The sequence below is a fragment of the Cebidichthys violaceus genome, unplaced genomic scaffold, assembly GCF_023349555.1.
Source record: "Cebidichthys violaceus isolate CVI_PGR_0920_01 unplaced genomic scaffold, fCebVio1.0.p SCAF_4, whole genome shotgun sequence".
NCBI lineage: Eukaryota > Metazoa > Chordata > Actinopteri > Perciformes > Stichaeidae > Cebidichthys > Cebidichthys violaceus.
Genome location: NW_027176594.1, coordinates 7,151,580 through 7,179,066, shown reverse-complemented (window position 1 = coordinate 7,179,066; position 27,487 = coordinate 7,151,580). Strand labels below are relative to the sequence as shown.

Genomic DNA, 27,487 nt, shown 5'->3' with positions numbered 1-27,487 from the left:
GAAACATTTCACCCAAGTTAGTGTCTGATATAAGGGTAAAAATGTTAAATAAAAGCGTGTGGTTTCTCTTACCAAGATCAACAAAAAGACAGTCTTGGCCATCTTTGTTTTTCACCTGGAGGAACTTGAGGTCTGTCTCTTCCTGCTTGCACCTCTTGGCTCGTGGACTCTCCGCCATCTCATCTGCCTTTGCTGGTATCCCCTCAGAGACGGCAAGAGTTCTGCCGTCAGTACATAATTGAGACAAATTACACAAAGAGATGGTAGCAAAGACATTTATATATTTATTTTAACATGTCTGAAAAAACAAACCGTGTTTCACTGCTTTCTGCCACTGAATTCATCCCAACATTCAGGCCACTTTTGGGTGTGCTCAGGACTGGGAGGAGAATTGCGTGGATAAACCTGCCTAAAAAAAACGACAGAATATATGAATTGAAGGAACACCTGAAAAAAAACTAAAATAATAATTTAGTTTCCTCCGTGAAACACTGGACAAACCCATATGAATGTTGTCTTTGAAAGCTGCATTTTGGAGATTGAAGATGAGATGTCGACTGAACTTCTCTTCCGTGCTCGAGTCGAGATTGAGGACATCGTTTGCAGAGCACTCAATCCCATAAACCTCCATTAGCTTGTCACAAACATACTGTCAAGACACAAAACATGGAGCGGTAAATATCATACAGCTGTATATCATACATCTTTAGGTAAGGAAGTAACAAAATAAGCTATTACACATAATCTATCCAGATGTTTCCACCTTATGTGATACAGTTCAGTCTCTATATTTATTGTTATAACTGCTCTTTGATTTTTACTTGCTTTACTAAATGAATGTCAAGTGAATACTTTTGTAACACATTCTTTGGCTTTAGAAATGTTGAACTGAACAACATATGAATCATTGTTTTCTGCATGTGACGCAAGCTGCTCGACAAAACTAAATGTTTGAGCAGAATACAACAAGCTATTTTGTCAATTAGGATGCGAACAGTACGCTACCTGGATAAGTGAAGACACCATAGTTTTACCATCAGCTCCGTTGTTTGAGGGCTTGTGGAACTCCAAGTCAAAGTAAAGCTTACAAACAGCGCCATCTGGTATCACCTCATAGCAGTGCATCAAGGACTGTGTGTAAGTCCTGAAAACAAATCAAGTGACAAATCATCATTGATGCACACCATCGCATTCTAATCATTTGACAATGTATGTTTACCTGTAGTAATGCCACAGCTCACTGTAACTGGTGACCAGGAAGATCCTTTGACCCAGGGATGTCTTTTCTTTTTCAAGTGCAAAGACATGTACAGCCTAGGGAATTCAAGGCACCACGGTCAACTTTCTGTGCAGTCTAATGAGATAGTCCAGTATCACAAGAGTAATGTGTTACTACTGTACCTCTTTGCAGCTCTGAGCGAAGCCGATGGCCATACACTGACGAGGAAAGAGCTTCCAGACGGAGGAAGGCTGGCACGGCCACAGCCGAGGTTTGTAGTGTGTGGCCAGAGGTTTCAGCTGGAACGACTGAGCAAGCTGCTCAACCTTCATCAGTCGATCTCCCCACTTCCTCATCTTGAAATGCTTATCGACCACTTTTGTTTGACCCTTTAATACACCCACTCAGTGACTTGCTTGAGGAAAATTCAGCAGAGGGAAAGCTGGAACTCTAGTCCTCCTATCATCCTTCAACCTGAAAAAAAACGGCATCAGCGTCACACAGAGGTGTTTTTGTTATTTAGCCTACTGGGTGGACCAAATAATACGAACACCTGTTAGTATAACATACTACAATTCAACAGCCTCACAAATTACATCCTCCAATATGATAATACATATATAACCTCCATAAAGGTAGGATTTATTACAGGACTAATGTGTTGTACTGCATTAGTATTAGCACTTTAAATGTCACCAATCAACTGATAACTCAGTGTATAAGTACATAAAATATTATGTAAAATATTATTAGATATATTCTTATACATTCTAACAGTACAAAATATATACTGGTCCTACCTCAACCAACTACAACATTAAAATGCAATACGTTATATGACGTCATATAACGTATTGCTACCACTGTAGACTAACGTTAACCTAATAAACAGCGCTGAAAAGTTAACGCAGAGTTTATAAGCAGTAACCGTAACATTGATTGCATTAGCATTGATTTTAACGTTAATGTCCTTGTGTATTTAAGAGTGCATTGGTCATAACTCACCGTTAGATAAGATTCAAAGGCACAACTAGCCAGTAGGCTACGTTACCGCTGTGTTTATGCCGCCACTTCCTCAGTTGAAACATAAACACACAAGTAGTTTCAGCCTCGACGTCGTTTTATTTTTGGCGCGTCTCAAACCGGAAACAGCACTACTTCCGGTTTCTGGTCATAAAAAGGGATCGTACCAGACAATAATATTTTCGATTTTTTTACTGTAAATTATCGTTGATTAACAATTATATGTGTAGCCTTATTATGAAATAAAGTGCATGCATCGTACGCGTAATGTGTCTTTGGTCAGTATCAATTATATGACTTCCGGATACATTAAAAAAAATAAAAGCCTTAAACATAAGAACAATAAACAAATATACATATACAACTGCATATATGACAAATACATCATAGTGCTGAAAGATTAAACCAACATCCTTGTCAGGAAAAAAAAAAGTTTCCAAGATTTGTTGTTTCATTTGGCTTTACATGGAGGGTATGGAATATGATTATCCTTGTAACTGTAAAGCCTAATGCTATTAAACAGTTGTTCAAAAAGTATGTGGGTTAAATTAAGTACAGTTAAAGTTGTCTGTGTTTAATGCTGTTTAAGGTAGGCTATGCACACTGCTGTTATTGTACAGTGGAAACCTTTTTAACAACTTGTCAAAAAGGAAAAAAGCAAACCACACAATACTGCTTGGATCTCGAACGGATGGGATGTTGTCAATCTAACATCCGCTCTCCACTCAAACTGAACATCTAAAAAATGTGCTGTTATAGTCACGTTGGCAGGTCCTCTGCCAAATCGAGTGTCAGCAGGCTACTGTTCTGTACCAGCAAGGAAGGAAGGAAGTAAGAGGAGGTCAGAAGGTGGAACATAACTTTGCATTGGAGGAAGAAGCTATTCACAAGCACCAATGAAAACACCATTATGCTAAAGTATTTAGTCATCAGGTAAGTATTTGTGCATTAAGATATGTTAATTTAATTTATCAACAGCGAAATACAAAGTGGGCATCAGAGGAAATTTTTAGTACTTGTTTTTAAGATTTTATCAAAAATGACCTGCACAACTTTGATATTAAGTATGTGTGCATTCCTTCCATACTGAATGCAATATATGACTGCTTTATGATGTATAATTTCAACTGCAAGCAACAAAATAAATTTAGTTGGACAACAGGAAATTAAAAGTTTAAGAAATTTATTTATGGGTAGATTGTCAGGCTTCTCGCAATCAAAGCAACATATTCACAGCTAATATGTCTCTTAAAAAGTTTTAGCTCAATTTTACCTATATGACTTTTAATCACTTATTTTACTTTTGGGAGTATTGTTTAAGAAGAAAATGTGAAAAAAACAAAGCAAAGCATATTATGACGTTATCACAAAATCACAATTTAGGAGGTTAGAGAGAAAGAAAGAAAGAAAGAAGAGAGAGCATTTGAGTGAAACTGGGAAATTAAAACCTTTTAAAAACGAGGCCTATTTGCAGGCCTCAGCTCGAATAAAGATAAGAAATACCTAATTAATTGTATAAAAAAAAAAAAAAAAAAAAAAAAATTATATATTTTTGAGATGAGAAAAATCATGGAACTATCAGAATACATGTTACTGGTTCACATAAGATAAGGATGGAACACAGCAGAACTTGGAAAACTCAAAAGCTCGATCTTGAAAAACAGCACTTTTAGGGTATTGTTTTTTGGAAAGTATGGGTATCCAAGACTTTTAATATGCTGGGCTCTTAGAACAACTGATATAGGCTCTATATACACAGCTATACATAGATACAGTGAAACATTTATGAAATATAGAGCATTTCAAATTAGAAAACTGATCAAATACTCCAATATTTGAATAAAAAAGTATTTTTAAAATTCAAAAACACTCTATATCACTTCTATGTATCACTCATGATGTTCATTGAATCAATAGACCGAAGATTGGACCTTTTTTGAGTGTTTTAAGCTCTTTCTATGCCCTTTTTAGTTATTTAGTTTAAGGTCAAATCCTGCTTCAGACTCTCTGTTCAGGGCTGTATCTCAGCCCCCCCTTCTCCGATTTTCACCATTGAGACATCCTTCGAACCGTAGAAGCCAATAGAATTGCCTGGAATTGAAAGCTAGATGATTGACAGCACTATTAGCCAATAAAGCTCAAAAAGGTCCAGCTCTGAAATCTGATTTGCTGAGCTTCCAACCCTCCCAAGAATCCGAGGAGTGTCGGAGAGACACGAATCGAACGGATTCACACGGAGCACCAGCAGCTGGACAAACATGAAGTGGAAGTACGGAGATATTCCATTTTTTCGCTGAGATTCGACCAAAAGTAAGTACAATATTCGATGAAAGCTGTGTGACTTTTTGTGTTCGAAGCTGAATATCTCTGCGATGGTTTACCGGGGAGAGAAATGGAAACTATGTCCGTAATCTCCGTCAGGCGCTCGTGCTTTTTCATGCTGCATGTTCGTAGGTAGCACGTTGCTAACGGAGTGTAGCAGCCTTTTTCTCCGGTCTGTCCCAGTCATATCGAGTATGATTTATGATATTTTGTTATTTGTTTGCTTGGCTGATGGGAGATGTGTTTGTCTCATGTAGAAGTGACCTAGTTCATGTTGTTCCCAGGACGCTGAGGTTTCTGCAGAACTATAACATCACTATATTCGTTCTTCGTGGGTTCTCTGCCAGTTACTTTTAACACAAAACTCTCTAAGTTTTGATGTACTCTGCGTCCAAATGGGGGACCCTCAGATGTATCTGACAATTTATTGTTGGGCTAGTTTATCTGGTTTATAAAAACATCTGCGACAAATCAGCAAGAACTTACAGTAACTCAGCCGAAGCAGAACAAATAACTCAACATCAGGGCCCCCAAAGACATGTTGTTTCCTTCCACAGGAAAGGAAAAGGCATTCCTGGTATGATAAGTTTTTCCTTCCCCAACGACAGTGTTCTGCTGAAAAGTATTGCTTCCCTGCACTTGGATGTACACAGACTAGATTTTTGCTCCTAAAAATTAATTTTCCCTGCTTAAGGTATGAGCCGTTTGATATTTTCTTTTAGTTTTAATGTTTAATCATTCATGGTTATCTAGGGTGAGAAGGTGGGTGCCATATTCCAAGAGTGGAAAACTCAAAATAGGAGATCGAGGGCTTGTCTAAACAAAGTAACTGAGTCACAAGCCAGATCATCCCATTTCTGGACTGTGTTCACATTTTTATACAAGTTTGGTCCTGCAATTCTCTTCTTGGTTTTCTGTTTCAGGTCTGTGTAGATATAAGAAAAGAAAAGCCCTTCAAAATGTGCGACGGAAGAAAACTGCTTCTTGCTGCAATTGTTTTCTACTACAAAGTAAGTTGTTGTTTCTCTTAAAAATAGTTATTTAAAACTTGTGATGTTATGTTAGATTTAAAGATAATATTTGCTTGTCTTGAAACTATATTTTAACTTCCATGCTCAATTAAAGGTGACTGCAGGGAGCGCAAAACTGCTGGACATGGCCCCAAATGCTGTAGATTACATGTACAATGGATGCCGTGACGAGGCCATGGAGAAGTTTATCCATTCAGGTCTCTTAAGACAAGAGCTAAACAACAGTAAGGAACTCCAGGAAGCATGGGAGGCAGATTCTTCTTGTTTAAAGCTGATCCCGGGAGGAATAACAGAACATACCACTGCACTGTTGGTATACGCTGATTGGGATGGAGATTTAAAGATGTTTGACAATGCAGTAGAGACACTGGGTGGAAATGTAAGCATCTATGAAAAACACTTCCATTTCAAGGCTCTTCACTTCCTGCTCATGGATTCAATGTTGCTGCTGAGTACAAAGAAGTGCAAGACTCTGTATGTTGTCCAAGAAGAAGAATACACAGCACAAAAAGGCTCAAAGGTGAGATTTGGAAGGTTCGCCAAAGCTCACTCAAGCTACAGTGAGATAGTCAAGCTGACAGATTTAGACGAGCAAGTCCTCTTTAATATCACTTCTTGCTTCTTTGCTAACCTTGGAGGCAACATTTGCAGACAAGACCAGAGTATGACACTCATATCTCCAGCTGAAGTGTTCACTGTGGAGGCAGTAAATGAAAAAACTGGCGATGATTCTAAATTCACTGAGATCGTTTTGAAACACTCAGAACTGGACAGCTCGCACAACTGTTACAATCTATCAGGGTAAGACATTTTCTTTATAATAAATAAAATAATTTGCTCTATCCCATGATTATTAACAGTGATATTGGAATTATGATTTTCAACATGATTTATTTATTAAAACTGTGTGATGGTCTTTGAATGTTAAATAATTCATGAAGAATTGTCTGGCATCAGGAAGTAAGGGGCAATTGTGGCTCAGTGATAGAGCGGGTCGTCCTTCAATCAGAAGATCGGCAGTGCGATCTATGTTTGAAAAAAAAAGAATGTAACACTTACTAATCAACTTGATCAACTTCTTACAGGCTGAGTAAGGGCGTACATTTTGGTTTTCAATGGTGTCTTTTCAGCTGAAACAGCTAAATTATCTTTTACCTGAAAAGGAAGAGGAGTTGTGGGACTTTTGTTAAAAGGGTCTCAACTCTCTCTCACAGACAAAGGGAGGCCGCATGTCTCCTACTGCTGCGTCTTTTGTCAACAGAGCAGGGCCAAAAAATAAGCTGGTTCGGGTTATTATCAAATCAAAAGTTATTTAATAACAAACAGAAGCTAAACAATTACAAACCGAATTACACTATTAATAACAAAACAAACATATAAATTTCACAAAAGTGAGGCCTTGTCCGGGCCACGAGACAGATACGTATATCTGCATCATGGTCCAGAGAAGGTCTGAATCTCTCCTCGGATTTACAGTTCTTTGTCTCCCAAGAGTAACATTCCTCAGCCCATCTATCAGCTCCACGATTGGCTGAAGTCCAATGAGCTTCTCCTTGGCTGATAACCCATTGTCCTAAGTCAACTACTTTCTTCCCCGCAGGTTCACACCTTCTGACATTCCTCAAACCCCCCTCACAGACACTCAATATACATTCAATGCATGAAATGACCACACTCCCTGGTTCAAAACTTCTACAAGCAAACAAATCATATAATAATTATACCTTTGGTTTAAACCTTAAGTAAACATTGATATAAAATATCCACCACTAGGAGTGCTTTAAAACATACTAGGAATGCTTCTAAACTTTGAATTCCTCACACTTTCTACAGCCCTGACAAGTGTTTACAGGCTTCTCATAAGCTACATACAGTCTGTCTGTATGTCCATGCCACTTCATACCAGTGAGATAAGCTGAGAGAGAAAATAGGCACAAATTTCTTTCATGAAATAACTTAAACAGTTTGCACTTTGTAAGAAAAATGTTGTCTTCATGTAGGCCAATCTTGCTCATAGTACGAAGCAGATTTTTTTTGCAAAATTACCAAAGATATTAACATCTCCCTCTCTTTATTTCCATCTCTCTAGGTCCCCAGCTCATGTCTCCACCCAGTGGCTTGTGTTGATGCTTGTGGCTTTATCTCTTTTTTTCTTAAACTATTGAGAACAAATGGAAAAAGAAATAGCTGCTCAGATTGCACTGAGAGTTAAGCAAAACGCTTTTTATTTTGTACAGTCGAACAATAAACATCTGTTTTGCTTTGATGCTGCCAAATAAGGTGTGGCAAACCTTTGTAGCCTGCTCAAAAAATACAGTCATAACACTGTTTTTTAATGACTTAAAACACATTTGCTATATGCTTATCAGCAGATATATACCGTAAACGTGTGTCAATATTTCTGAGGAAAGTCTTCTTTTATACTTTTTGGGGGCATTTCATGTTTGAGGGAAACATGATGGAAACTTGTCATTTGTCTTTAATACATGTTAAAATAATTAATGGTTGTTTCCTCTCATGATAACTAAAACAATCAAAACCATGAGGAAGATTGATATTGAATTCAGACATTACCCTTGTGTTACACCATTTTACATTTCTCAGAATAACAGCATGCGCTATGATTGACAATATTGTGGTGCAAAGTGGCATCAATAGAAGTAGCCACATACATAAGATCCTATATTGTCGAGTGAAAAATGGACTGTTTAATCTGTAAATGACATACATAAGTTTATTTAACTTGTCTTCTCAAGTTCAGTGAATTTAACATAACTGTTTTTGCATTTTTACAGTTAATCTATATCATAATACAACATTACACATAAATTCACAATAAAATGCTATATATAATTTGTGTCTGTGTGTGTTTGAGTTTTCACCAAAACATCAGAATATTATACTGTACATACTTATTATATGCAAAAAAAATAATACTTACAGTAAACAGTAACTATGTTAGTACTCTATGAACAGTCACAAACAAGTTTTTAAAAAATGCAAAATGCTTTTTTGAAACTAACAAAAATTACAAGCACTTGTGAACGTACACCCAACCAGGATCACTTAATATCAGGGTCACTATAATAGATTTAAGGGCATTAATGCTAGAAGAGCAGCAGTAATGCTGCTGCAGTTATAGTTGACAAAATCCACTGAGTAATGGTCTGATGATAATAAATATATAGCTAACATGAGTACACAAAATGTCAAAAGCAGCTGAAAGTATATGATGATGATGACAAAGTATTTTCATTTTTTTTATAATTGGCAGTATATATATACGTATATATATATATATATATATATACGTATATATATATATACATATATATATACGTATATATATATATATATATATATACATATGGCACCATTAACATTATGCTGAATTAGCTTTTAGCATTTCCTGTTTGCAATGTACCCATGAATGTACAGACAACTATTAGAGTACTTTGATATTGAATAAAACTTAAAAAAACATAATGATTCTTAAGCAAGTTCTGCAGTTAAAAATAGTGTCTTATTTTTATGATTTCTTAGCGATGAACATCTGAGATAACAATATCCTTGTAAAGTTGTGCTCAAACTGAAAATACATGTCTTGTCTTTGTGTTGATTGGGTTAGTGTACGTTAATTACCTCCATGAGCTTACTATGTATCACAGCCACTGCTGCAGCTGTTGATAAACGGGCCAAATCATCAGGGAGGCACGACTCAGTTTGAAAACCTCTGGTGTAGTTTGAAAGAAAATCAACAATATACCCAGATTTCTAAACGTTCACCACAACCATCAGAGTTAATTAACATTATCTGACCTATAAGTAAACAAAAAACAGTCCAATCAGAAATTCTGAGCTCAAATGAATGTGAAAAATACAGCAAGTTAGCTGGATTGTGTCCAGTGGAAACAACTAACTGTCTTTATTATGGGTCTCAGAGTTGTGTCTTAACCTGTGTCCATGGGAACAAGTGCTCTTGTCTTTGCTGAGGATGCTGGTGTCAACCCGGGATAGGGTGCACATGCTGCTCTGGCGACCCGGTCGAAGTCTTGTGTTTCGGAGCTCCAGCTCATCGTAGCTTGATACCTGGACAAACGGACAACAGCGGAAAACCCGCTTGAAGCCTGCCCGGAACCTGCAGCAAAATCAACCCGACATGTAATCATGCTGCTGTGTACAAATACAGTATTTATATGTGTGTTTTTGGTTTGTGGGGGAGACTTATTAATACTCACCTGCTATTAAGGCAGCAGTAGATGATAGGGTTGTACATGGTGGAGCTCATTGCCAGCCACAGCACTGACAGGTAGACCTGCTGGATGTACTTCCATTTGCTCAGACGCTTGTTGAGACCCGTCACGATGAAGTAGATGTGATAGGGCAGCCAGCAGAGGGCAAAAGTCACTACAACGATGATCATCATCTTCACCACCTGCAAGACAAAGGAGATAAATAATTACATTATTATTAATAATGTAATTATTAGGACACCACCACAGTGCAACATCGTAGTCAGAAGGGGGTGTCACACTCAGGAATTAAAATAAAGACGGTATTAGGAGCTCACAACATGAAAACATATCATCCCGTTTTCCCTGTAGACAATGAAATACCAAGCTGGCATTTTAAGATTTCTATATTCTAATGGTTATGTTATGTTTTGGAAAAGTAAAGAAAGCAAGAAAAACATTGTTGTAGCCGAGACAATGCTTTAACAAATTTACCTGGTTTAGTGTGGCTATAATCTAAACTAAATCAGAATATTTAAGAGGTGTAAAACCCAAACAATGAGCTAAAAGACTCCATAGAGGTGGGAGGACCTGCATAGTCAGGTGACAATTCTCTGTGGGTTTGTCACTATGGGATACCTTTCACAGTACTGATACATTGTCAATACCAACATGTTTGATTAGAGCAGTTTAAAATATATATTTTTAAAATTCCACACTGTCTGAAAACTTCTGTAACTGGAGCAATGTCAAATTAAGGAAGACAAACTCTAAATGCCATTTTACTCTGGTTTTGAATATTTTAAGCCATGGCAGGAATTTGTATGCACATTGTCTCTAAAATATCAAGTATTTTGTTTGTTTTCCTTCATTCTGCTCACAATAAAGTTTCCATTCAATGCGTCCAGAGAGGGAAAGGTCAGCGATGACGTATCAGACCCAGGAGGTTTCAGGTAGGACAGATGAAAGAGCGGCACAGAACTCATCAGTGTGTTGCAGCCCAATGCAGAGCGGTGGGGGGTTAAAGAGAGCAGGAGGCTATTATACTATCAGCAGAGGCTCATCTGCAGGATGGACATGAAAGTGACTTCATCTTATCTCCAGCCCAAATGGCATCTTGTCAGAGTGGGCCTTTATATCAAGCCCGACATTGTCTTGTAACCTTTGTTTCCTGGCGTGTATGAATCTCTTTTATCTGTCGTGGCTCAATTTTTTCGAGCAATATGAGCCTCTGATGATTTTTTTTCTATAAAGCCCTTGAAAAGATTGTAAATGGCAAACCTGCACCTGTCACAGTCTTTATTTCTGTACACTGAATGTGTGTGTGTTTGTGGTGCCAAACAATATTATATAAGTCTAGCGGGGAATCTATTTTTAAGTTTGTCAGTTTTGTTTTGTAGTTACATTGTTGCTCACTTCATTATGCTCATTTTACAGAGTCTAATTAGGATGAAATTGATGAGTGTAAATTTGCCATTGTTAAAAAAAGTTTATTAAAAATGTATTTTTAAAAATGAATCCTTCTGCAGCCTAACCCTTTCAGCTATCTCTTAATAATCCAGAGTGTTAACTTGCAATATTTGTGAGGTGTATCAATGAATTGTTGTACTCTTTAGCGTTAATCCGGAGGCTGACTTGATATGCTTGTCATGACAGCTGTATGACCTTAATCCCTGTTTAACCCAACCCTCACAGTAACTGCTGCATAGCGCAGTGCACAGTCTGCCTCCGAACGTTTGTCTCTTCTTCTAGGCTGCCGCTGCATTTGCAAAAAGTTAAGTTATTTTTGCAAAGGTCTATTTTTAACATATGACAGTGTAAGTATATAGAGTGTACTTGTTCTAAGTTCAGTCTTTTCTGCAGAAAGAGTGAACACTTATTATCTGAGACCAGCTGCTCTTTAGATCGCGTTGTTGGTCGGGCCACAACAATTTCCCCACCCTTTGGCAGCCACAGTTTTCGTACTAGGAGGCTGAACTTTGACATGGTGGTCAAGTGTGCGGGTGTGAAGGTGTCTGTCTGTAATTATGCCAATTTGCAATAAGGACATGTAGCAGTGAGGGTGGCCTAAAGTGTGTGTGTATTTGTGTGTGCGAATGCATGCCCCCTTGGATGCATGCACAAACGTGGTTGTAGCTATTGCAAATTTGCGCTTGTTCTGAGTAAGATTGTGTGACATTTAGCATACTGATGTTTTTCTGTACAATTTTTGCATATTTCTTCTTTACAAATAAAGGCTATAGCTGTGCTAATGCTTTCCAATAAAGTCCTTCATCTCCCTACACGTTTTATCACACAGCAGCAAATCAGCTAAGGCTGTCCTTACAGTAAAAAACTGTCTTAGACAACCAGGTGTGTAGAAATGTTTAATAATTTTGTTGGGTTTTCATGAAAAATTTGATGAACAATCTTAATTTCTACATTTGAGGAAAAAAACGTATATACAAGTACATAATCTGCTTACCAATAAGCCTGTTTGCTTCCCCTCCAAAGACACGCAAACTAAATCCATACAAAATGTGCAAATGCATGAAATAAATGTAGCGTTTACCTTCCTTTTAGCCCTGAGCTGTCCATGATAGTTATTAGATGAGTCTCCTGGGATCTTCCCTCCCCACAGAGTCACCCCCACAATGGTGTAAGTGATGCCCATCACCACTAAGGGCAGCACGTAGACCAGAACTGTGACTATGATATGATACCTGCAAAAGTGGAAAAAAAACATCACCAGTAAATATTTGAATTGGTGTGACAATGGCAAGCAGGATGAAGAGATTGTGCGCGATGACATATCTGAAGTAAATGGTAGACACAACCAGATGATGCACAAATACAGCCAAGTGGTGACATGGTAATGACAATAAAGCTTGACATAAGATCGAAAGGGGTTGTCAGTGTTCTCACATGAAGGGGTCGTCAGCCATGCGGGGCCAGGCCACGTAGCAGAGGGTCCTGCGGGGCAGAGTTCGGGTGGTGGAGAAGTAGCAGAGAGGGAAGGCCAGAACCACGGCCAGACTCCAGATACAGACGATAACTCCTGTGGTGGCCTTCGCCGACAGACGAGGCTTCAGGGGATGGATGATGGCCATGTACCTACAGGTCAGAGGTCACAACATTGGCCCTAGCTATGAGTTTTTTGGTAAATTCAAACATAACAGAAAACATAACAGTTTCAGTATGTTGCACTTAATGCAAAAATGACCACATCTGGCATTTTGCAGAACAGGTTACTGTGACTCACTCACTATATTGCTCAGATGAATATCTGTCTAAAGACGAGTTCAAAGCTGTGCAAGAACATGGATCAAAGATTCGAGAAAATGTCACACCAGCTTTTGAAATCAATTAAGGTATTAGTCATGATGCCTCTATTGGCCATCTCTGTTCTTTAGGGTAAGGGTCAAGATTTAGTTGATTTTCATGTTTTTCTTTATTTTCTGCAGAAAGGTAACCATCTTTCTTTCTTAATAAGCCTGTACCATTTAGCCTACTAAAGTGTGTCGTTCCTTTAACATACAAACTTTCTCTTTTCAAATAAAGGCTCTCAAATGCAGAGGCTTTCAAGTCCTTCATCTCTCTACATGTTTTATTACTTATACTCAATCACAGCAGTATATCAGCAAAGACTGTCACAACTAAAAACTGATCTTGGTGGACTTCCAGGTAAACATAATTTATGTACATAATCTGATTACAAATACGCCTGTTTTCTTCCCAAACAGACACACAAACTAAATAATAGAAACGGTTTGTGTGTATATATATATATCTATATATATATATATATATATATATATATATATATATATATATATATATATATATATATATATATATATATATATCTATATATAAACACTGGCAATCACTGATTTAACTTTCTAACACTTAAAGTGACATACATGCTTAAGATGCACTTTTTACCAAAAATATACATGCATGGGAAATCAGTGGTGACCAATGCCGTAATTTAGTGCAGTTATACTATATATATATATATATATATATATATATATATATATATATATATATATATATATATATATATATCATCTCATCTTCGACCGCTTATCCGGGATCGGGTCGCGGGGCAACAGCTCAGTGCAGTTACACTATATATATATATATATATATATATATATATATATATATATATATATATATATATATATATATATATATAGTATAACTGCACTAAATTACGGCATTGGTCACCACTGATTTCCCATGCATGTATATTTTTGGTAAAAAGTGCATCTTAAGCATGTATGTCACTTTAAGTGTTAGAAAGTTAAATCAGTGATTGCCAGTGTTTTAAAGGCTTTTATTTAAAGTTTTCCATTTTCCTAACTGGGTAGCCTACTTGACCCTATTCTTGAGAAACGTTTTTTTTCTATGTTGAATAATTAATGATGGTCATCACATGTACTGTATGTGGAATTGATCCTTTACATATAGAGAGGTCTTGACCCCTATTTTCATTGAGAGCACAGCAACAATTGAAAAATGACTTAAATTTAGTTAAAGTAAACTGACCCAAATTGTTGCGTTCATTTATACCAAATCACTGTAAAATGTAAAATAGCTCATAATGTAAAAAAAATCTGGAGGCACGCAGACACTTTTATTGAAACAAAAACAAGAAATAAATGATCAAAATGTTAACGTGAAATAAGTATATCACTATATCAAATAACACTTTTGTGCGTACAATAGGATATTATCTTCATCATACCTGTCGATGGCTATCGCGGTCATGGAGTAGATGCTGGCGAACACTGCAGTGACCGGGAAGAAGTTGTGAAACCTGCAGTACACCTCTCCGAAGTACCACTCTCCGTGAGCCGCGTAGATGAAGTTGATGAGCGTGTTGAACGCAGCCATCGAAACATCGGAGAAAGCCAAGTTCAGCAGGAAATAGTTGGTAACCGTTCTCATCCGCTTGTGCGCCAGGATAATCCATATCACAATCAAGTTTCCGAAAACTGCCACTGCCAGCACCGTGCTGTAAGCCACTGACCACAGCGCGATGCGCCATGCCGGCTGCACGAACTGGTTGGTCAGGTTTCTGGTTGCGTTGGATTGATCCCGTTCAGAGGCCATTCCTCAAGTGTCCTCAGTCTGATCTGCTTCAGTCGGCTGCTGTCAGGCGATATGAATTACTTTGGCGACTCTGATGCGCAACATATGAGCAATATTTTTAACATGTGGTGACCAGAGAGACAGAGAGAGTGGTCCTGATGCAGCTGCATTAGGCACAGCTCCAGTGTAGGATCAAAAAATATATCAATTCAGTTTACCAGGTTCTCTCTCTCTCTCTCTCTCTCTCTCTCTCTCTCTCTCTCTCTCTCTCTCTCTCTCTCTCTCTCTCTCTCTCTCTCTCTCTCTCTCTTTTAAATAGCCTGGCACAATCCCTAATCACATAAATCGATCAATGGCTGCCAAGCTGATATTGACATGGCGATTATTTCAAAGCACCATCAATACTTAATTAATTCATGGTAGTATATGAGATATAATGGGTTCATTATTTCTGTTTCAGCAGTTTTTGCTCTCAAATTTGCAGTGGTGGAGGACCAAAGACCATTTAGGTAAAAGTACTAACACACCTTAAAATGCTCTGCTAAAGTCCTGCATAAAAAATGTTACTTAAGTAAAGTATAATCAGGAAAATGTATTTACTTAAAAGTGTGACAGTAGGGGCTTATTATTATATATTTAGATTACTCATGCATTAATGTAAAAGATGGAATTTATTTATTTTTAATTGTTTTGTATCTGACTGAAATTAATAAATATCTTTTAGGTAGATTATTTTCTTGATTAACCAATTTCTTGATTGAATGATTATGAATTGATGATTATTATCTGCAGAGCCTAAAGTGAAACCTTCACAGTGTTTAAAAACATAATAAATAATTAAAGATAATTAAAAGGAAAAGCAGCAAATCCTCCAATTATTATCAAATTATTTGCCAATTCATTTTCTGTCAGTTGATGAATCGATAAATCGTTCCAGTTGTATTTGTATGTTGGTAGATTATTATACAAAGCATCCTATTTTATAAGCTCTTTGTATTTTTTGTGTTTCTGTCCAAACAAGTTACAATAATAAATTCAACCTCCTCCTTTAACCTAATGCTGACCAAATCTGATCAACAGGTGTGTATTGTTGTAATTTCTTCCAGTCCAGCTGTTTCTCTTCAAATCATGACTTTGACTCTTGTAACTGTCCAAACCATTTAATTCCAATGGGTCATGTCCAGCATTAGAGCTGTCTGAAGCCTTGGATGACTGAGAGTGATACAGTTAATCCTTCATAGTGGTGCCATCAAAACAGCGCCTCTGAATTGTATGTAAGTTGGTTTGTATTATGTAACCATGAACAGATCAAATGTAAAGGCCAAAAGTGTTGAACATATGGAAAAGGCTTTTGATGATATGACTCTCTTTGTCATGTTTAGGTAAAGAAAACCTATAATTCAAAGACATCTCTTAATTTTTCACCTCCAACATTACCTATAGATTTCTCCAGTCTGTCGTGTTGATTAATTTTCAATTATGTTTAACTGCAAATCAAATAATAGAAAAAGGACCAAAGTTAAGATGTATTTGTCGAAATATAATCATATCGTTAAGAATAGACAAAATCATCAATTAATCAGACATACTGCACCTCCATTTGCACTATTTGCACTATTTGCACCCATTCTGTACTAATATCCCGAATCCATTGTCCATTGTCATTGTTGTTGTTCTTTATGCTCATATATATTCTTCGATATATATTTATATTGTACATAGTAGTTAAATGTTTATGCTTAGTTTCTCTGTTCTACTTTGTTGTCTTTAATGTCCTTGTTTTAATATTTCTCTTGTTTATTTGTATATTCTATGTATGTACGATGAGAGCAATGTGAAAACCGGAGTCAAATTCCATGTATGCGTACGCATACATATATATCCAAGTTCTAACTATGACTGGGATTTTTTTTCTGAAAGTTTCATTATATCAAACTTGGCACTCATTAATCCTGAAGTGACTGAAAACAAAACAAAACAGATGCCTAATATCTGCCCAAAACATTCAGACAATGTAATCAAAACCAAATGTAATGGATATTAAGAGATATTGTCAATGCACAGTGATTCACATCATACACCAATTTCTTTAGTTAAACAACCATCTTGGTGACTCTTGTGACACTCGTAAATCTTTTTTTCCTGCTGGGTACAACTGCCAATTAGCTCAAAGTGTACCTGCTGCACTTGTTTTTGCTGCATTGTATAATGTGTTGTTTTATTTCCATATTGTCGCTTTGGCCTTTATAGTTTGGCATCCCCTACAGTAAAAAGTTTTCTTATGACATGGAAGTACTGATAGATTCTGAGGTCATAGATCAGGGTCTTCAGAGGACACAAACACATGAACTGTGCACGCTGGGAAAAGACCACAAGAAGGTCAGAAAGTCTGTTTCCTCTCAGCAAGACCTCATTACCCAGAGGCCACCTCTTTTGGGCCACTCCCTGTCTCAAATGCCAGTGTTCAAACCTCTTCCAAACACACCCTGTTCCCCCATATTAAAAAAGGTCACAAGTTATTAGGTAACGGATGACAATATCATTAGCTGCATCAAAAATTCTTCTTCCTGTATTTCACATGAATAATTCAAGCATCAGTTAATCACATGGGAGGTGGTGTCTGATCTGTGTGTAACAGGATGAAGTTTAATCTGTGTAAAGCAAACAGTGAAATTGACCGACAAGAGGAGTTTAATTTAAAGTCAATACAATCCTGTGGAGAAAAGTAAACTTGTCAAGATGTTTTTGCATCATTTTATGTCCTCAATACCATCACCAGCTGTGTATGAATGTGGATGACTTTCAATCTGTCCTGTCGATGCTTCTGTAGCAACACATACACCGGCAATAGGTAGTTGCCGAGGTCAGCTATGTAAGATTATTTTTTAAGTTTCACATCAGAGGAGAGGCTACATGTTAAAGACTGTTCCTGAAATGACACACTATAAATTTAGATTCTGTCCCCATCTGCATTCCATTTTTTTCAGGGGAAATACAGCAGTGACTAAACCAGAAAAAGGGCTGCCTTTAACTGCAAACATTTCACAAAAATTATTTAAAAAAATAAATGCAGATGACTGCGGGAAAACTGGAACAGCTAACAAATTATTGACGTTGTGAAACGTGACGAAGTGCCTCGACTACGCACTGCTTTTTTGTGAGTGACCACAACCATAAAAGTTTAGGAATCACTGGTTTAATGTTTAGGAATGAACTGACTTTTCTAAGCTCATGATGTGTTTAGCATGTAATATAGTAATGTGAAGAGTAACTTGTGTAATGGTAAAAATATGCATAAATAACTGTGTGTCCTTGCTCTGAACCAGAAACTTACATATCAGCTATTAAAGGAAAAGGCTACTAAAAAAGTAGCAGAAACAACTATCTGGGAATAACAGCCTGTGCTCGTGCTATTTTTTGTTACCTTGTGTACCGAAGCTGAGGGAACTCAGCAGAATACAACGACATAAGCCCTAGGGGGTGTGACTCCCTTAAAGAGATAACATCTGTATAAAGGATATTGAATATTGTGTTTCGTTGAAGGCTTTTTCAACAGACTGCTGTGATACGTGCTCTGTTGTACAATCTTCCACTTGCAAGCAAATAAACGACAAGACAACTTTGATTCTCATCAAGACTCTGTTTATTTCAATTGATTGAACTACAAATTCTTCTCCCGATTTACATAGAAACTTTCCAGAACACTTGTAACTATAGATGTCAGATACATTTGGTGTAGGTAGTATAAAGTATTGTAATTGTGGAAGCTATTTTAGATTTAGTCTTAGTCTACATTTGAGTTTTAGTCACATTCTAGTTATTTTTATCCTTCATAGTTTTAGTCTAGTCTAGTTTTATTCTTGTCGCCAAAAAGTCATTTTAGTCAAATTTGAGTGCTTCTAGTCAAAATGTCTCCTCTTTTAATTTTGTTTGCTATATGTTAATTTAGTCCTTGGTCAAATGTCCTCTTTCATCAGAATTTCTTGAAATTTTCAGTCAATCTGGTCTAGCCAAAACAATCATTTTGTACTCATACTTAATACATTTACTTAGTTATTTTCCACAACTGGAGGGCAGTAATCGTAATTCCTCCACTGGGGAAATTTGTACATTTATCTTCTTCAGAGCTTTTCTGACATCTTCTGACAGCAAACATGACGGCAAAATGTGAGTACATGCTTGTGTGTGTAATGAGACTATCACAAACACATGATTTGTGGCTCCTCCAATATAAAATACTAACAAAACTTTACCTCTGTTTTGTATTAAGTTGTCATTTTAACAGCCCAGCTTCGTTATAAATCATGGTGATCAATCAGAGGTCAGATATCAACAGGTTAGAGGAGCTAAACAAAGACAGATATCTCAAAATCATTGTTATTTGGCAATTTAGTTTTCATGACTTTCATGCAGTTAAAGCTTGTTGGGTTTTACCTGAAATTAATTGAATTGATGTATAATGAAATGCACTGGATTTAACACACACAGAGAGAGAGTGAGAGAGCGAGAGCGAGAGTGAGAGTGAGAGTGAGAGTGAGAGTGAGAGTGAGAGAGAGAGCGAGAGAGAGAGAGAGAGAGTGAACGAGTGGGAGAAAGCAGCTTATGACCAAGTGACTGATCCGACAGGATTACATGTCTAAATGGAGTTTAGGACTTCCCTTTAGAGAGAGTGAGAGAAATGGAAAAGACCGAGAGGGTTATATGGAGGGGAAAGATTTGAAAGATGTGAGGTAATCAATATATTTTGTAGATACATTTGTACATTTAGTAGATTAGTAATTCCCAATAGCATTTAATACCCCTCCAATGGGTCACAAGATGCATCTGAGGGCTAAAAGGATGATTATTGTGACAAGAAAGAAGAAAAACAATTCTTTTGTGGGTATATATTTGTGTGTGTGTGTGTGTGTGTGTGTGTGTGTGTGTGTTTTTTGTGAAATACTGGGTAGTTTTAGCTCTGAAAGCCTTGAACATCTATTAAAAGGAAATGTATAGAGGTTGTAACGCAGGAACTCATGATGCCTGAGACAAGGGACCAAATGAAAACACACTGCTTTGTATAAAAGGGTCACAAGCGAAAAAGGTTCGGAGCCACAGTAGATCATAAAAGACGAGTACTGAGATATTGTATGTTGAGGCATGTAAAGAATGCTGTGCATTGTAATTTTTTGCGTAGTTTATATTTCTACTCAGTATATTGTATTCATGCATTAGTAATTTTTCTCTGGACTTTGTTGAACTTCACCGTGTCTCTGTTGTGCAGAAGAAGGATTCTCCCTCTCTGTTCACATAGATTACTGTGTTGTTTGAGAATGTTCCATGCCGAGGCCTTTGGGCTGCTTGTTTTGGTTGCTGGCCGTTTGTTTTTTATTGTTGTTCCTATCAGTCTGAGACCAAAAGTCTGAGATCGAAATGTCTGTAATGTTGGCCATCGGCCCCCACCTTTGCTCATTCTGTGTAAAGAAAGCTTGTTCACTTTTTTCGAGGTTCTTCCACACTGAGACTGTATGCATTCTGTTGTGATGATTGAACCTTCTCTGCGCAGAGAATAAATACTTGGTTTTTAGTATTATGTATTTCAGCATTAAAAGACTCACGCAAAGCGGGTATAGGAATATTTTCCACCACAGCATGTAGCTAAAGTTAAAGACACAGCACTGAGAAAGACAGTAGAATAAAACAGTTTGTATTGTTTTGTCTCCCTTGTAAAAGAGTTTCCCATACTTACCTGGTATAATATAGTTTACAAAACAAATAAGTATCCAACACATTTGAATCTAATATGAATATCAAATCAATAATAAACAAATTAAATCAAAGTAAAAGTAAACAATTGTGGAGTTAATGCTGACAATTTAACTCTCATCAACATATTTAACATACAAGGACAACCAACTAAAGAGAATAAACAAGAACAAAACAAGAATAAACTATTGTAAGAAACAACCACTGTAGCAAAACATTATTCGTTAAGTATTTAATGTCAAATGCAAAAAAACAACAACATTATTACTATTTTAGGAAAATAAAAATAATGTGCATGTTGTGTAAAATAAAAATGACTGACAGTGCTCCTTTCCCTCTGATAGTGTGTTAAACTAGGACTCAAGGCAAACATGACTGGGGTACCCCAGGGCACCAAACATTAGTATTGTACATTTATAAAGAAAACAGAAAACAATGATATGTCTTTAGGAACAAATCGATTGACATGAAAAAGATAAATTGATATAATAAAGCACCTGTGCGATATTAACACAAGTGGCCTATAACTCTCGGGTCTGCAGGGACACTAGTTGGTGGGATCAAACTGCGCTTCAACTTACTATCTACACCAGTTGTAGCCCATCTGTCCTAAGCTACATCACTTATACGAGTATAACATTTCTGTGAAAATGAAGCTTTAGGTACAGTGCTACAAACACCTTTGACTGCAGAACATTTTAGATCTTGGATCAGGTTCAAGGTTAGCAGCTCACAGAAACAATGAATCCACTCCTGCCTCAAAGCTCCATTAATAGACGACAACAAATATTATTAATCGTTCATTTCAAGGTTGTGAAATAAACCACACTTGAGTGCTCACATTAGCTCTAACAAAAGCAAACCAACAAAATGCAGTTCAGCATCTAACCAGAAAGCAGTAAAGTGGAGAGTAACGAGTATATAAAGAATAAAATATGGAATAGTGTTGAATAAACAGAAAGGGGTATGAATACACTAGATATCTACAGTGTGAGGAGTATTAACAGTGTGTATGCTAAGATACAGTATATACAAAACAGACAGTATTAACAGTGTGGTGTAATTACAAGTAATACTAATAGTAGACTATATATAGGTATGATATGACTACAATGGAGGCTCCTGCATCAGTGAAGCTGAATAAAGTACACAGGGCTGTTGTTGTTGTTGTTGTTGTTGTTGTTGTTATTGCACCTCAAAGTTGCACCCAGCCCACAGAGCACTCAGAGAAGCTCTGGCTGGTTTAGTATGAGAGCAAGTTCCTGTTACATCACAACATGTCACACTGCTTGAAATTTGAGCTGAAGAACATAAAGAGGAGGGCCGTAGTAGACACGATACAAGGAAGGAGGTGGGCCGACTTTGAAACTGTCTGTATAAGTATGTGGTTTGTGCTCTACTTTGCATTTCTTTGAGTCTGTGCATGTGAACGGTTAATGGCTCTGACTGGAAAGTAGCTTGCAGAGTGCCTGTATTACTTTTCTGGCTGGTTATGAAATACTGCATTACTGTCCTGATACAACTTCCCTCCAAGTTCAAAGGTTGCTGAAGTGCAGTGAGTGCCGAGCAGGGCTGGATTTTGAAAGAAAGGTAAGACGTGAACGTTGTTTCTTGTATATACTAATCCCCTTTTTGTTGGTGGAAATGATTCATGCTTTCTTTCTTTGCTGATTATGTCACTTGAACGTTGTAGAACAGCTCTTTGCTCCCGTGCAAATAGGCTGCAGATAGTTAGCTGGTTGTGAAAAAGACTGTACTTTGATCATCTCTGCTTGTGTATTTTCATTACCGTGCCCACTAATATGTTTCTTCTCCCCAACTGTGCCCATTTTGCATGCCTTTCTAATGAGGATATACTAAGGCGATTCTCTTTTTGAATTTCTGTTTTACTGCTGATATTGATTGAGTGTTGTCTAATACACACATGGAGGAGAATTTACATAAGGACACCTAAAGTGTTGAGAAAAGTACCGTCTTTGTCAACAATTATGACTTCATGAAGACATGTTTTATATTATTACAATGTCAGTCGTTATCTGCCTCCACTTATGGGTTCTAACAGGGGGAGTATCAGCTGTTGACACCCACATTAAACAAACAAACACTTATCTGCTGACAACTACATTTAAGTAACCTATGCGTAAGTGTATGTATGTATTAAATGTTTATAAACAGCCTTTAATTTAAATGTTAAATAGGAGTGTTAAAATGTTAAAAGTGTGGCTACCTTTTTAAACGACAATATCCAGGCATTCATAACTTTTTCTGCTGATGTTCTAAAATGCAGAGCCAACGGTTTAATTATTATCAGAGTTCGACAGGGTAGTGTACTGGCAAGTACACAACAACATCCCAACATTCTATTCAAATGTTTTATTTATTTATTAAGCGTAAATGCAATCGTCAGAAATAAAAAGCTAACATTAGGCTATAAACGCACTAGACCACGGTTGCATGACTTCAAGACACCACCACTAAGCTAAAAGCGGTGTAGTCGGCGTGATGATGTTTAGTAGACTCATTTAGACACCTGTTAGAAACCACCTTTGTTTAAAAGCGTCAAAATTCATTAGTGGGATATTCACCAACGTATTCTATATCCTAGAACAAAACTTCCTCAACTTGTGTTAACCAGGGATCTTATTTCAGGCATCTAACCAAAAAAACATAAAAAAGAATATTGACTTGGAGATGAAGTTTTGGCAATCAAAGCAGAGAAGAAATGAGTGACGAAGTTGTTGCATGGCAGTAAATGTGATGGAGCACAAGACATCATACTGTACAAACCAAACCCATTGGCACCACAATATGCACCCAAACTCGCTGCATTCATAACGTGCTGTCAGGAAGCCACAGTTTTTCCATTCTTCCTGCTGATGCCTCACGTCTTACTGAATGTATTCTCAGTTTTTCGGTTCGGTATCTTATGAAAACTTAGTTCTGGGTTCTTTACCATGTTGGTAGTGCATCCTGCCATGCAGCCAGACATTTTTCTGCTGTTTGCTAGCAGACGAAAGTGACAAGGAGACCCCTTCAGACAATACAAAGTCAACAGAGAGCAATTTATTATATTCCCCTCTGGCGTGGGCAGGACTATGTGCTTTGTCACTATGTAGCCTACAGCGTGGACTTCAGCTACAGCTTGTTTGAACCACAAACAAGTTGTAAAGAGTAAAAGAAGCTTGATGGTTTCCTATGCTCAGGACGCGTCGATAATCAAGCTTGTACTTTCTGTGTTCCTATTTGACCTGTTTCTGCTGTAACTGTGAGTTCCTTCTCTCAAATGACAGTTAAGAGAACAAACAAACTAACACACTCAAAAAAAGCAATGAACTCTTATGATACTATCAGAAGTGTAGTGACAAAACGTTAAAAGGTTTGCATCATGTTGGCAAGAAGGAACACTTAATTATGTTTCTATTTCCCCAAAATCAAATGATTGAAAAAAAAGTAAAATAGGAGGGTTAATATGATTGAAATTATTATGGACTATATTGTTTATACAATGTTTATCTTGAGGTTAACGGATCAAGGATCTCCTTTAATGTGACTTTGAGTAGGTCAGTCACTTATTAAATTAAATAACTCACTAACTGTCATCCAGCAATACCTTTGTACTTTTCACCCCGGTTTCTGGCCAAAGGTTAATTCCACCATACCTACAGGTAACACATTACTCTCGTCTGTCTGGTTTATGAATAACATGACTCCATGAATGTGTACCTGCACTTTTAAACTTGTTGGCCTGCGTGAGAGGTCAGTCAGTGTTAGAATAAAGTAGGACAGGACAACACTTGTCGAACATCCTACATTTTTTCCTGTCAACAGATGGAGCACGTCTCTTTCTCGCCACTGTCCCGCGTTGCTATTTGTGGTGGAACCCATGGAAATGAAATGTCAGGGGTGTACATAGTGAGAGAGATGCAGAAACAGAAGGTAGATCAGAAGGGATCGGTTTCTATAACTACCGTCCTATCAAATCCGCGGGCAGTGGATGCTTGCAGAAGATACATGGAAACAGATCTAAATCGCTGTTTCACAGATGCCTTGCTGAGGTAAGTTGAAAAAGAAAAGTTGTACTAAAACTTCAACGTGGATGTTTTAAAAGAGAATCTGTACATTTGAAAATTGCCTTAAAATGTAACTGTAAAGTGCTAGAAACCAGTATGCATGTATGAGGAAACTCATTCTATTGTCTGGCTTCCAGTGCCCCCATAACAGACTCTACACCCTACGAGTTGAGGCGAGCCCATGAGCTGAATGCTCAGCTTGGGCCCAAAGGAAGCCGGGAGGCTGTGGATCTGCTCTGCGACATCCATAACACCACTGCCAACATGGGCATGTGTCTCATCTTTTACTCCTCAGACTGGATCAACCTGCATATTTACAAATACATACAGGTAAGAGCTCCATCCAGAAAAATATTCTTAGGGATGAAATTTGAGTTCATGACATGCAGCTTCCTGACTTTGACTGTAACGACTTCAAAGATTCCATACAACAAATGTAGAGCATAAAGTATTAAATCTACAGGTATAATAATGTTCAACTTAATGAACTTTAATTTTACTGCAAATGTCCAAGAAATGTCAATCTTTATATACATGAAAACATGAGAAGAGAAATTACAGTCAGGGTATTTTTATTTATATCTTTCTTTGGAGCAACACCAAAGAAAGATATAAAGGCTCAGATAGGACAATAAGAATGTCTCTAACTACTCTAATGACAAATATCACATTGTTTTATTTAATAATGCAAGAATGATTGAAATTTAATTATATCAATACTCAATATTTCAGACTTTAAACAATGTGATGTGGATATGTTTAGCATTGAAGCATTTAGTGCTGTAAATAATCCACCTGTCTGGTTTTCAGAGCAAGATGACCTCTGCGCCTGTGAGAGCATTCCTTATTGATGTACCCCCTTCTGAGGCTTATTCCCTGGAGACAGTGGGCAAACACGGCGTTGGTAAGTGTGTATTAGTCGGTCTGCATCTGAATAATTGAATTGATTAAAAGGTAAGATGCTGAAATTGTTCTCTTGTTCTGTGTAGCGATAGAAGTCGGCCCGCAGCCCCACGGCGTGCTCAGAGCTGATATCTTTAACATGGCGAAAGACGCAGTGGATCTCTCAATAGAATGGCTTCAGAAATTTAATTCTGGTAAGAAACAACTTCCGGTATTTAAAGGGTCAAAAACATGAAACAGCCTCCCATGTGCCATGTCGATAGTTTTGGTTTGAAATGTCTCTCTCTATACCAATACAAGGGACGGCGCAGCACAAATCCTAGGAGGCAGATATCTCTAAACCTGGCCAAACGACAACTATCTGTGTGGCAAAACACCACTAAGAGATAAAAAGCTTTTATAATATGACTGAAGCTTTTAAATGACCCCAGTACTTCTGTGATCTTCCTTGAGTACACCAGCATTGCTACTTATTACTGTCCTTTGCCAACAGGAAGTGCTTTTGAAGGAGGCGAAGTGGAAGCATACACACTGGTGAGGAGTGTAGACTACCCGAGGGATCCTACAACAAATGACATCACTGCTGCCATTCACCCCCAGCTGCAGGTAGAAGACAAGACAAATCTGTGAAAAATGCATGCACACACAACCCTTCACATATAGCGACTATAATCATTTGTATAATGTATGAAAGGACAATGTGAAAGGGGTCACTACAGAATCTGCAGCTCCCCTCAGCTGTATGGAGTTTTATAGCGTTTTAGCTCATTGTTTGATTTTGGTAGAGATTAAAAACAGAGCTAAAATAGAAGACTATTGCACTTATATTCACCAGGTGAACAAGAATATTACTCATTATCAATGCTAATTTCTCTACATATCGGCTGGATGTGTAATTAATCAACTGTTTGCAGACAGGTTTGCGCTCCATGTCAACCTAAAAAGGTGATAGTGCATTCAAAAGCAGCCCTGATGCACAATGATTAACCCTTGTGAGTGTTCTGTCTTTCTCCAGGATAACGACTTCAAGCTTCTCCATCCAGGCGACCCTGTGTTCCAGTCGTTTTCTGGGGAGATGGTGAAGCACGAGGGAGAAGACCTCTACCCTCTCTTTGTAAATGAATGTGCCTACTACGAGAAGAAGATTGCTTTCCATTTAACCAAAAAGATCACTGTGACCTTGCCGACTGTAAGTGTGAAGGAGGACTGAGAGTAGAAATATATGTTGTATATACTTTAAATTATAACCACAGAACAAATGAAAGTGTACACTACATGTATAATCATGTTTCAAATGAGCAAATGCTCAAAATTAATGAATAAATATTCCACAGCTGCCGGACACAAAAAACATGATTACCTCCTTATTCTTTATGGCTATCCAATACAGCAGCTCTAGTTAACAGTTCAACCTCAGAAGGGCTTTAATTTAGTACTGAACAATATTGCACAGGTGCTGGCGCTATAATCTTCCACCTGCTATATAATAACTAGACTAGGACATTTAACTTCTTTTTTTTTGCACTGTTGCAAACACCATGTTTGAATAAATAGAAAATATGGATCAGTTTTGAGTTATTAGATGGTGTGTTTTGACTTTGATATTTACCATGTTCACAACTTCATTTTGCATGTTAACATATTTAAATAAATACTTTACACAAAGTACGGCTGAGGCTGATGGGAGTGTCATTAGTTTTGCAGGTATTTTGTCATAAAGCAAAGCATTGCTATCTCAAGAGCCATGTCGCTAGCATGGCTAGCAATAGCAAAGGCAAAGCCTCTCTGTAACTTTTATATACTTACACTGTTAGGATTGATGATGTTTTACTAATTCTATGACACCGGATCACACAAATA

At 37.4% G+C, this 27,487-nt stretch overlaps 4 protein-coding genes across 4 annotated transcripts in view; 2 read left to right on the top strand and 2 right to left on the bottom strand.

The window, feature by feature from the left end:
- The window catches only part of primpol (primase and polymerase (DNA-directed)), a 5,142-nt gene extending 2,819 nt beyond the window's left edge, over window positions 1–2,323 (bottom strand). The window contains exons 1-7 of the mRNA XM_068727071.1: window positions 2,225–2,323; window positions 1,402–1,693; window positions 1,220–1,314; window positions 1,006–1,144; window positions 502–649; window positions 313–409; window positions 73–221 (exon numbers count right to left, since the gene is read on the bottom strand). Of these exons, the coding sequence (XP_068583172.1) occupies window positions 73–221; window positions 313–409; window positions 502–649; window positions 1,006–1,144; window positions 1,220–1,314; window positions 1,402–1,575 (802 nt within the window). The 5' untranslated portion in view covers window positions 1,576–1,693; window positions 2,225–2,323. The remainder of the gene's footprint in view (window positions 1–72; window positions 222–312; window positions 410–501; window positions 650–1,005; window positions 1,145–1,219; window positions 1,315–1,401; window positions 1,694–2,224) is intronic.
- A 2,078-nt stretch (window positions 2,324–4,401) lies between these two features.
- si:ch211-145b13.6 (ecto-ADP-ribosyltransferase 5) lies at window positions 4,402–8,448 on the top strand. The gene is made up of 4 exons (XM_068727072.1): window positions 4,402–4,552; window positions 5,488–5,574; window positions 5,690–6,396; window positions 7,685–8,448. The coding sequence occupies exons 2-4, from the start codon at window positions 5,524–5,526 to the stop codon at window positions 7,758–7,760; spliced, it is 834 nt and encodes a 277-aa protein (XP_068583173.1). The 5' UTR covers window positions 4,402–4,552; window positions 5,488–5,523; the 3' UTR covers window positions 7,761–8,448.
- A 969-nt stretch (window positions 8,449–9,417) lies between these two features.
- tacr3l (tachykinin receptor 3-like) lies at window positions 9,418–14,930 on the bottom strand. The gene is made up of 5 exons (XM_068727027.1): window positions 14,563–14,930; window positions 12,732–12,920; window positions 12,379–12,529; window positions 9,834–10,030; window positions 9,418–9,733 (listed from the first exon to the last, which is right to left on the bottom strand). Exons 1-5 carry the CDS (start codon window positions 14,928–14,930, stop codon window positions 9,511–9,513), a joined length of 1,128 nt encoding a protein of 375 aa, XP_068583128.1. The 3' UTR covers window positions 9,418–9,510.
- A 7,128-nt stretch (window positions 14,931–22,058) lies between these two features.
- Window positions 22,059–27,194, top strand: LOC137884712 (N-acyl-aromatic-L-amino acid amidohydrolase (carboxylate-forming) B-like). The gene is made up of 7 exons (XM_068726666.1): window positions 22,059–22,244; window positions 24,483–24,709; window positions 24,862–25,054; window positions 25,535–25,628; window positions 25,714–25,821; window positions 26,121–26,233; window positions 26,643–27,194. Exons 2-7 carry the CDS (start codon window positions 24,483–24,485, stop codon window positions 26,835–26,837), a joined length of 930 nt encoding a protein of 309 aa, XP_068582767.1. The 5' UTR covers window positions 22,059–22,244; the 3' UTR covers window positions 26,838–27,194.
- Window positions 27,195–27,487: the final 293 nt, after the last annotated feature.